General features: G+C 43.4%; 1 protein-coding gene across 5 annotated transcripts in view; it reads right to left on the bottom strand.

Moving 5' to 3' along the window:
- Positions 1-310: 310 nt before the first annotated feature.
- BDNF (brain derived neurotrophic factor) overlaps positions 311-11,751 on the bottom strand; it is a 37,646-nt gene continuing 26,205 nt past the window's right edge. For all 5 annotated transcript variants that reach the window (XM_064426052.1, XM_064426055.1, XM_064426054.1 and 2 more), the window contains exon 2: positions 311-2,104. In XM_064426052.1, the coding sequence (XP_064282122.1) occupies positions 1,343-2,104 (762 nt within the window). In that variant the 3' untranslated portion in view covers positions 311-1,342. The remainder of the gene's footprint in view (positions 2,105-11,751) is intronic.

Here is an 11,751-nt window from a genome sequence, read left to right as displayed (position 1 = left end):
GGTTTCCAGGTCTCCTCAGGCACAGATGCCTCAGAGTTTGCCCACCAGCTCTGCAGGCCTGGGGCTGCTGGCATGCTGTGGAGGAGAAGGGCATCCATGCACATGGCCAAGCTCTTGCTCTCTACCACAATGCACAGGACCACATTCTGTAATGACTGCAGCTGGGACAGCCTCAGCCAACCCAAATCTCTGTTACCTGTTCCCAAACTGGCTGAGCTATGAAGTCCCACAACCAGCCTGATTTCAGACCCGCCATCCTCTTTTCTAGACCCTTTTTCTAGTGACACTCTCACCGTGCTTCACCAAGACATTTGATCCAAGCACAGTCTTTTATTATATGAAAATAATTGCTCTGAACACTATAGAATATTCTCTATATGACAAGCTCCAGTTCTATGGTAAGTGAAATACTTGACGATCACAACCAATGTCCCTCCAGAGGGAGAAAAGGGGGGGAAAAATTCTCAAACGCAAGCAAACATGGTATAAGCAAATGCATGTCTCAAAAGACTGAAAATTGAAAAAGAAAGACAAAAAAAAAAAGCCCAACAACAACAAACCACCCCCCCAACAACCAAAAAAGCATGTTGCCATACAGTTAAATAGGCGTTGTCTTAAAGCCTGAAGTTCAACAATGTGAAGTGGAACATCACCATTCTTTTTCAGTTGCCTCTTTTTATTATTTTTTGTCAGTAGTCGGACTGCTATTGCAAACACCTTCACAACATACAAAAACCAAATTTTTTTCTAATCCAGAATAAGGTAACGATTTTTTTGTTTTTCAATCTGATGGGAGTTCAAAAGTAAAAGAGAAACAGTAAAACTATGACAACAGCACCTTGACATTGTTTTAATTTCAACGCTATCAGAAGTTAGAAGCAGTAAACATATATACTAACAGACTAAAGATACTTACTGTCTAAAATGTAAACAGAATGTTTTGGTTCAATTTATTTTTCTGAAAGAGGACAGTTTATCATTAATTCACAATTGAAGCAGCATGCAATTTTATTATTTTTTTTAAAAATTTTTTCTATTTTCAATTCTTGGCAACGGCGACAAACCACAATGTTATGGAGGAATGTAATGCAGACTTTTTTGTTAGCTTGATTTTCTTTTTTTTTTTTTTTTTGTTTGTTTGTTTAAACTTGTGCGCAAATGACTATTGTTCCCCTTCAGGTCATGGATATGTTCAATAAATAGATTGTGTAACCACTGTACTGTATAAACTTCAGTCATACATGCAGTCCATAAAATTATTTTTTACCGAATAATTTACCCTGTTATGTATATATACAAATAGATAATTTTGTCTCAATATAATCTATACAACACGAATGCACTATCTTCCCCTTTTAATGGTCAATGTACATACACAGGAAGTGTCTATCCTTATGAAGCGCCAGCCAACTCTCTTTTTGTTATCCATGGTGAGAGCTCTCACGTAAGACTGCGTAGTTCGGCACTGCGAGTTCCAGTGCCTCTTGTCTATGCCCCTGCAGCCCTCCTTTGTGTACCCCTTGGGGTTGCATTTGGTCTCGTAGAAGTATTGCTTCAGCTGGCCCTTGGGCACGGGGACTTTCTCCAGCACGGTGACGGTGGCCCCGGACATGTCCACCGCAGTCTTTTTCTCGGCGGCCGTCACCCACTCGCTGGTGCTGTCGCACACGCTCAGCTCGCCGCGGCGCGCCGGGTCCGAGTGCCGCCGCACCCGCATGGACATGTTGGCGGCGTCCAGGTAGTTTTTGTACTCCTCCAGCAGGAACAGCAGCGGGGGTTCCAAAGGCACTTGGCTGCTCAGCATGACTCGGGATGTGTACAAGTCTGCATCCTTGTTTCCCTCGCTGGGCTGGATGTCCTGCTCCTCGTCTAGAAGCTCCTCTATGACGTGTTCAAAAGTGTCTGCCAGCGACGTCAGGCCCCTGGAACCAGCACTGGGCCCATTGATGCTCTCCAGAGTCCCGTGGGTCCGGAGCCCCGGGTAAGCCAAGCTGCCTTGTCCTCTTAGACTGGCTTCTTTCATTGGGGCAGCTTTCATGCAAGTGAAGTATGAGATAACCATAGTAAAGAAAAGGATGGTCATCACTCTTCTCACTTGGTGGAACTGTAAAAACCAAGAGAAACAAATTAACTTACAAGGTCTGGAGTAATGAAAATTCACCAAGTTGTCACAAGACTGTGCATTTCCTACAGAGGTGTTCCGCGTGCGGTTGCAACTCATCACCAGTGATAAAGCATACTCTTGATAAAGAGTGTTCTTTAATTTAGGGTTTCAGAAAAAGCAGAGGCTGCAGCACAGGCAACATTGATCCCAGCAACTCGGTTCTTACACACTAAAATCCCTCTGTAGCAAGTATTAGATTAGATACCAGTCAGACTCCTTCTTTATTGACCAATTACACCTATTCCAAGAAACAGCAAAAGCAGAACTGCTATTTAGCAATACAACATTTCAGCAATAAAAGGCAGCTTCACGGCTGTCAAAGGCAAGATTTCCATTTCAAGCACAAATGTAAATACTTGATTTTGAGGATCTCTCTGGTGAACACAAAATAGTTCACCATTCTGCCCACAAAAAAACCACAAACAAACAAACAACAAACAACTGAGCAGCACCAGGATAAACTGCATTTGTGTTTTGAAAGCAATCTTCCAAGCACAGGAAGAAGCCATACAATTTTGAGGTCTCTGCAGGTCAATTTCTCATCTAAACCTAGAAGGTAAATACACACAAATGCAGAACAAGAAAATGGCCTGGAGCAGTAAAGTCGAGCAGGACAGATGCTTGCATCATGTGAACAGCACGGAAAGGGCGTGCTGGAACACAGAGCTGGCAAGAGCCACACTGAAGTGACAGCAGCAGAACCACTGCTCTGTGCTTCTCCAGGGCCCCACACCACCTGTTCTCAGGTGGGCAAAGCATTTCCCTACACCTGGTTAGAGCCCAGAGGCCATCATGAACCCCAGCATCACCAGCCCTGTTGCCATGCTGAAACACAGCAGTTTGCCCGTGTTTGCTCTCACATTCTGCCCCAAAATCTGGCACACGTTTATGGGTATGCTCATCTCTGCTCTCACTGAGAGGGGAGGGTAGCACCAGAGAGGAGTGCTGGTAAGGCAATTCCTCACCAGGCTGGAATCAGCACAGCTCTCTCCTGTCAGGACTCCCAGCCGTGGGGAGCTCACATGAACTCCTTCCCAAGTGCTTTGCTAAGGCTGCTCAGGTAGAAACTGTTTCCTCAAGAGCAGAGTAGATGCTTTAAGTCCTGTTACAAGAACGGCCCCCAAATCCTGCAGTGACAGAGAGCCATGCCTTCTGTCTGACCCCCAGCACTACTACAACATCGGTCACACCCAGCTGTTATTTTTTTCCTTCAGATCCCTCTTCTCACCAGTTCTGTTTGCTAGAAAGCAATGGCATCGTTCACATTTTTGAAAAAGCAGCTAATGCATGTTTCAGAGCTTTTGAAGTTCATTTGGAAGTACCTCATACTTGGCAACACCCATTGGAGTAAATGCTATTTCTGTTTGCCAACAGGGTGCTATGTAAAAAGACTTACTTTATCTCCAGCAAATGTACTGTGGGAAATGAGTACTCTTACGACTTAACATGGAAAGGCAATTTATCATAAAACATACCAATAAAATGAAATGTGCACTACAAAGGCAATGCCCAAAATGTACTTAATGAAGGCAGGGTGGGAAGTGTTCAGGTTTATGCCCATGCTCCCCCCATCTCCAGGCCCTCACTAAACAAGATTTTGGCCAAGAATCCTTTCTAACCCAGCACAACTCTTCCTCCATCCCCCTTCCTGTTTAATAGTGTTGTTGTGGCATAGATTTATTAAGATTAAACAAACCTGACATCTGTGACTCACAGGAACATAGTGTTTGCTCTAACCATGCAGAACATTAATATTTTGCAGTTTTTTTTCCTGTTGGGATTTTTAAAACATTCTGCAGGGAGTGTCAGATTTCTTCCTCAAAGGGGAGGAAAAGAGGCATTACAGAGGTGATTTACAAAAGAAGGAAAAAGATTGCTAGTCTTCCTTTACCAAATGAGACATGAGACAACTCTTCTTGTCTTGAAATGGGTGGCTCACTAACATACAAATGCAGAGCCAGTGGGACAGAAAAATAATATTTATACACTCTCTCTTCAGAGAATTGTTTAATATAAAACCTAAAATGAAAAGAACCCCAAACACACACTCTGTGGCCACCAGAGCAACGAACAGAAAGCAGATCTTCTGGCTCCTGACCAAGTTGCTGTTATTTTTATGGAAGCAGTGCCCAGAGGTCCTGGCCAGCTCCTGACTCTGTGGGACAGAGTCTCTCTGAGCACGTAGGGCACAAGAGAGAGGGCACAAGGGGCACCACAGAGCAGGGAGGAGTGTGTCCCCAGCAGGCAAGCACAGCAGCTGGAGCTGATCAGGGCTTTTCAGATTAGACAGGTGAACAAAGGAGAGATCCTTCACTCCACATCCTTCACTGCTGTCACTGGGCTGTTCACCTGGCACAGGGCAAGAACAAAACAGCCTGTGCAGCTTCACTCACAGCAAGCTGCAAGAAATTGTGTACAACTAGACTCTGGAAACCAACAATTTTTAGACAGGCATTACCCACACAACATACCAATGATACACTGCTTAAAAGCCAATCCCCTTCCTCCCAATTAAAACTGTGGAAGAGCATGTCAAAGTAAGCTTTAGCAGCACAGATAAAGGAGTACTGCCAGCAAGAAACCACAGATCAAACATCCACTGCTCTGCAAGTGAGCCCCAGACTAAACTGAACTCCAGAAGCAGGATGTAAAAACATTCTTCTCTCTATCTTGGCAGCGACTTGAGCACTATACAGAGTCCTTATCTTTGGCAGCAACATTATATCAAGTGATTTAATACAAGGGTGTAGTATTTTATCACCTGGGAAATATCTTTATTTTAGAGACCATAGCAATTTGTATTAGCAGTTTCTAAAAATCAACTAGTTCAACATGCTGTAGCAGAATAAGATATCTCACTTCATGGGTAGAATCCCACAACCTTTCAGCTATTGCTGAACTGAAACACGAATGCACGTGTGTTGGTTTTACCTGGCCTAATTTTTCGATGAGGAGGAAATAAGCCAGCCACAGAAGTGATTTTTTTTAAATACCTTTTAAGTTTTGAGCCTATTTTGCCCTTAAAGTGTTTCTTTCCAATCCTTACCTCAACTCATGAGCCTCTTTGGGTTTTTTCTCCCCACTCCTCTGCTCAACTGTATCAGAGGAGAATGGATGAAGAGTTTTTTCATGGGTGCCAGCATTTAGCCAGCATCAAACTACGACAGCATGGTTCATTTCTTTCTTAATGAAGCAGGACTAATATCCCAATGTAGCACCAATAAGGTCACTGGAACACTTTGGATGGCAGCTTCCAGTCCCTTTTCCTCTCTGTTCTCCAACCACCAAACCTTCTTTATATTGCATTACATAAAAAAGATTAAGGATACTGCCTGTCCTGTTACATTAAGTGTCTTGTAAACCCCAAATATTAGCATATTGTGTACATCCTTCTGATTATGAGCCAGTCAGTGTGCCACGCTGTGTGGAAGGGGAACTGGGCTGGGAACATGGGAGAAGACTATTTTCCTACTTTCCCAGCCTGCTATTACTGAGCAAGACATTGATCCTCTCTGTGCTGGGCATACCCACCACTGAGAGGCCCTGCATGGAGATGCCCCAGCATTCCTGTGTACATCCATGCCTGAGGCTCTGCTGGCAGACTGAGCCACTATTTCCCATGGAGGCTCACCAGTGCTGAGTTTTTCTTAACTGGAGCAACCTGGCTGATAATGCATGTTCTGAGGGCATCAGTACATCTGAGTGCCAGACAAACAGTGTAGCCATGACTACTTGTAGTAAGATGTGCACCTAGAAACACATAATAAAAAAAATCACAGATGTTACAACATCAGCCTGTAATCCTACAATACACTCATTTTCCCTCCCTTCTCAGGTGTAGGAGGTTCAGGTCTCTACTCCACACCTTCTAAAAACAACAAGTAAAGGCTGCAACCCTTCTGCACTCCTGTTCAGCCACACCTCTGGGCATAAAAGACTGCAGACCCCTCTAGGAGAGGAGATCTTGGTCCAGCTGTTGTCCCAGGCACTGCACACCCCCTAACGTGTACAACACAGACACACAGCAGCCTCCCTGAGGGCCAGCCTTGAGCTGCTCCCTCGGGACACGAGGTGTGTCCATCAGAAACCACACCTGAGACCAGCTTGGTGAGCACTCCGTTCTCATGGCCACCAGAATGTCCCCTCTGCTTTCACTCAGCACAGTGAAGCTGGGGCAATGGAAAGAGGTCACCCACTGGAGCGGATCTCAGGAAGATGTGACCTACTTCACACCCCAATAAAGTCCAACAATTACAGCTAGAACCATGGCAGGCATTTCCACTAATGGGAAGCAGCTCATTAAATGAAGGTCATGTCAATTAGCTACAGCTACTTTACATATGCAGTCAATTACCTTGCTGTACTATTTATTTCAGTATTTGTATTTAATGAAGATTCATCACTTAATTGTTTCATGTCATTATTTTTAGGTATTTTAAGCAGAAATCCAGCAGCTTAGCAGGTTATATTTCCAGCAAAGGGACCTAAGGAATAGCTGTAAACGTGTACTTGCTTTCCTGCATCCCAATATGTGCCATGTGAGTTGAAATAACTTTCAGTAGTGAAGAGATTCATGCTTTAATCTCCAGAAAGTAGTGCGTGAAGGAAGATAAAATTAGCAGCAAGTGACATTCGTTTTGTGCCTTACCATTTTCTAAGCTCTTTACACAAAAGTTCAATTTACTAAACCCTACTGAATGCCACAGGCATGAGTTTCTGCTTTATGCATCATTACCACAGTGTGTGAACAGATATCAAAATAGGATGCATGTCAGCACATGATTTGCAAAGACTAAATGTACTGAGAACAAATAGTATTAACCTTTATCACATGCATAACTGGATGTCTGACACACTCTACTTATCCTCAAGGCTATTTATGCAGCAAACTATATAATTATGTTTTATTACTGCAAATAAAGCACCCACCCCCCAATACATACACATGCACACCCATATCCAATTTGTATTCTTCTAAGCTGGTGCTTCTTGTCAGGAAGAATAAACCTATTTTATTCTCATTCTCATGTTGGTTTTCCCTGAGGTAATGAAATCTACTTAGTCTTAATGCCAGAGATAGCAGAGACTATTTAGTATTTTGAAGTCCAAGATAAACAGCAAGCAAATTTACAAGTAATGTTAACTTTAACTACAACTTTTAGCATGAGAAATTTGCTTTCATCTTATGTTGCTAAATATTGTCTGTGGTACAGCTTCTGAGAGCAAAGAAACTCAAGCAATGTCTGTTTTGGCTCTGGAAAAGCATGCATCTGTCTGAAGGAATACAAGGCATTTTTTTTTTGGGGTTCCAAGGTTTTATTGGACTCTCTCCTCAGTACATACAGGAATCACAGCTTCTGTCAACCAGAGGTGAGAAAGAACCCAAAGAAAATAATGGCAAAACAATAATGCCATGACATCACAGTCCTGATCCTTCACAGAGCCATGTATCAGAGTTTCCTACAGACTTTGCTCGTACCTTCCCAGACACTCAAACAGACCTCAAACACTCGCTGAGTGAGAATTCAGCTGCTTTAATGAGTGCAGAGCAGATTCACTGCAAACACGCCTAATTATACTTAAATTGGCTAAGTGCAGGACTGCAAGGTGTTGCCAGCAGGATCTCTCTTGGACACATCTCAGACCCAGTCTGCCCATACCAGTGGACAGGAAGGATGAGTTTGGACAGCAGGCACAAGTGAAGAAACAGACCAGAATCACAGATGGTATCATGTATTTTCAGAGAGACAACATCTTTAGAAAAGATGTGCACTTTTTAAATGCTTTGCTAATGGGAACTGATGATTGATCCAGCGACACACTTACTGCCTTTGCAGCTGTTCATGCAGCATACCACACCTGGGGCACCCAGACCACAGGAACTTGTGATTCCAGCTGTACTCAAAGAAGCTCCCAAAGGAGCCTGTGTGTGCCACCATTTCCATCAAACACAATGTGCTTCACCACAACATGTTTTGCCAAAATTTCCCGTTGAAATCCCAAGGTATTCAATGAATATCCTCCACAAATAAAAGCACTACCAACAGGTTTGTTTCTACTTTTCAGAGTACCATGGGTAGAGCAACATGCTGCACTTCTATTCCTATGCCACAAATACTATATAGTAGGGATGTTACTTCTAAGTCCAAAACTTGTGCATTAGCAAATTCCAATTTCAAAACTGACTTCAGGAAACTACATTTATGTCTTTAGAGTGTACATCAAGGTATGCCCATGCCATTACTGTGGTCATTCAGAAGTAACATTAAAGCAACCTCTGTGAAAGGAAGGTCCACCTATAGAACAGGGTACATAGTTCCCCCCACCCTCCCATGAAACCAATCCATTTTTTAACTAATTACTCCATGCCAAGATGCCCCCTCCATGGGGGAAGATAATTACAGTTCTCTGAAATAATTTGCTTCAATAGCCACTAGAGCTTTATAAAATACGAATTCAACCTGTGTGCAAGACAGCATTAAGGCAGAACCTCAGACCTTTGAGCAGCATCTGTAGTTTCTTCTGTTTCACTAGGGTTCTTTGGTGTGAAACACTGCACTGAATCATCACAGGACTAAGCTATTCTGCCAAGTACACACATGAAGCTCACACAGAAGTCAAGGATAATTGGCACCCAGAAGCAGGAACAGAATGGATCATGTTGTGCAATCTAGCACGAGCTGGATCCCTTTTGAACAGTGACATGTGCCCAGCACCCTGGAACAACCCAGGAGCTCCTGCACCAGTTGAGCTTGGATCTCAGAGTGCCTACAAACTATTGAACAGCATGTAAAGCATCCCACACACGCATCAGTTCTGTGGCAAGTGGCAGCTTCCTAGGACCTATAGAACACCAGGCACCCAACAGGAACAAAAGCAAAGATTTGCCAAGGAAAAGAAATGGTTAAAAAGCATGATGATCAGATGGAGCAGTTAGCAGTGGTTTGGGCAGGCAGTGCTTTCACCAGGGTGAGGAGAGGACAGCAAGGGCTATTCCTGCTTGCTGCAAGACCCTTACCTGTGCTGAGCCCCTGACTCTGTGTGGCACCGCTGTATGACAATACCTCACTTTTAGCCATAGCCAGTACTTGAAATGCAGCTGTACACTGTGATGTGCATGAACCAGAAACCAGGACTGCTTGTTGTGAGAGCCCTGACAGGTATTAACAGTCCTCCTGCATTTCCTAGTGGAGTTTCAGTCATCTTTTGGCTGTCTGCCCTTGTGTGTGGATTTTTCTTGCCACATGCTCAGTCCAGCTGTCAGCACAACATCTCCATGGAAATAATTTCTGTACACAGGGCAAGGAAGAAAAGCTTACTCTAAGGTACCACAGCACTTCCTTGGAGTATTCAAGTCCAAAGTTAGATGGGAGCAGAAGCAGAAATCTGTAGGCTTGCAGCCACCTCAATCAATGTTAATAGAATAACCAGGACTTGTATAATGATATAAGGATTTGCTTATTGGGAATCCACTGCACTGGGCAGGCAGCCCTGCATCTGTCTTGCTGTGACAACAGCTTTATCTTTGGAGATAACACTACTGGAAAGTTATGTCAGTATGTTAACATAACTGTACTGAAAACACTTTGGCAAGAAGTGCTCTTTCACCAACGATATCTTACAATGACAATACAGCTTCCTACAGATTTCAAAGCATTACAATTTTCAGCCTTTTTTCCCACCTTCTAAGTGGTTTCATGTTGAAACAAGACTTTTGCACTTGCTATGGCTGGTACTCTATCCCTAATCTGTTTTAAAAAATCTGGGGGCCAACTTCGGGCAGATTCAGCAGAGGGACACACAGGGTCACGTTGTATAACCAGCAAGCCCGAGAGTGACCCAACTAAGCTCTTCTCCTCCATCCTTGGGCAAACACCCGTGTACAGGCTTATGGACTTAGAACACTGGGTTTTCCCTTTCATTTCACAAGCCCCACAGAGGGAAAAGGTTTGGAATCCCTAGAAGGAGTGAGGAGGGGACATCTGGCAAAGATGCAAGGGTTTGAAAACAAGCTTCATTAGTTGTACTGCTCAAGGTACACACATTTAATGGAACATATAGGAAAAAAAGCACCTGCAGTCTTACAGGAAAAATTAATTTATCCAACTCCTGCATTCTCCCAGTGGTATAATGATGTACTTTCTTTCACCAAGGAGTGTTACACTGTGATTTCTGTGAATTACACAGACATTGGGACCTTCCCTCTCCTAATTAAAAATGAAGTTACATGGTTCCTGACTTTTCATACTTGCCACCAGATATAACAGATTGTGGCATCATGGGGAATTATAGCCACAAAAATTATGGAAGCTCCTTGAAGCAGTAAGTTCCAGTGGACCTAATCCTAGTGGACACAGTCCCTGCCTGGTATAAATCCACAGTGTTTCATTCATAGATTTATATCAGTTGCAAAGGTGACCAGTGTTTATGTGGTCAGAAAATCAGATGGGGTCACAACCTAAACTACAGCTAATAGCTGTATCAGAACAAAATGGGACAGGTTCCAGCAAAGCAGCTTCCTCAGGACTCCCGAGGGATACATGGATATTTGGTAATACAGTTTAAAGACAAAGGAAAAACCTTTCTAGGTGTGCAGGCTAGCTCGTCTCTTCCCTCACTGATACAAGCACATAAACAGCCTGGACATGTCTATAAAGAGAAGTATGCAAAATCCAGCCCAACACCACCTAATGTTCCTCACTTGGGTGTCCCATTTCATGCACAACCCCCCACTGAAGCAAGTGGCTTTGCTGCCAGCAAAGCACTGTTCTCACTGTAAGAGCCCTTAAGCTCCAAAGGGTAGGTTTGTATATGAGATTTCAGTCTTTAAATAAACACGTCTCTAGAAAAACTTCAATACCTGTCCCTTCATGTAAGCAGATCCCACTATGCTGCAGGGAAGGACAGCTTCTCTTCTAATAGCTGGGGGTGGGGAGGAAAGAAAGTTAAAGCAAGAAACATTAAATTACACAATTAGTCTTGGAAACAGCTAAGTATTCTCCCTCTCCCAGACATCTCCACAACATAACAGAATAGCTGTAGAAGTCACCATCCTATTCAAAATCAAAAGCAAAAATGTCACACCAGAGATAATTAGTAGTTATAGAGAAGAAAAGAGGTTGCCAAAGCTCAGAAATCTGGTACTTAAGCTGTCATGACTCTCCAATTGTGCAACACTTTTTGGAGAACATGCTATCAAAGCCTCCAAAGTGTTTTGCAAACACTGAATCCCAACAACCTTAGGTGAGAGGGAACTGCATCAGAAAACGTTCTCCCTCTGGATAGCCTAAAACCCACAAGTATTTTAAACATTTAACCCCAGATTGCAGCAAGTCTCTGCTGAACCAGAGGAGAACAGGGGAGCTCTTGCTCAAACCATCTCAGTTCAGCCACTGCACAAAGCTGCCTTTACCATGTGTACCACAGGCATATTTTGCTAATCTCTCCATGGCAATTTAGATGCCTAACACAGAAAGATGCTGATTAAAACCTTAGGGGTATTACTTTGAATACATATGCTAGCTCACTTCCATCTGTGTCATTATTAGTTCCTGACTGTAGGTTAACTATAGGGCATGTTGTCACGA

This window comes from Passer domesticus, chromosome 6 (assembly GCF_036417665.1).
Source record: "Passer domesticus isolate bPasDom1 chromosome 6, bPasDom1.hap1, whole genome shotgun sequence".
In the NCBI taxonomy this organism is placed as follows: domain Eukaryota; kingdom Metazoa; phylum Chordata; class Aves; order Passeriformes; family Passeridae; genus Passer; species Passer domesticus.
The sequence above is the reverse complement of the archived record's forward strand: the minus strand, read 5'-3'. Positions and strand labels throughout refer to the sequence as shown.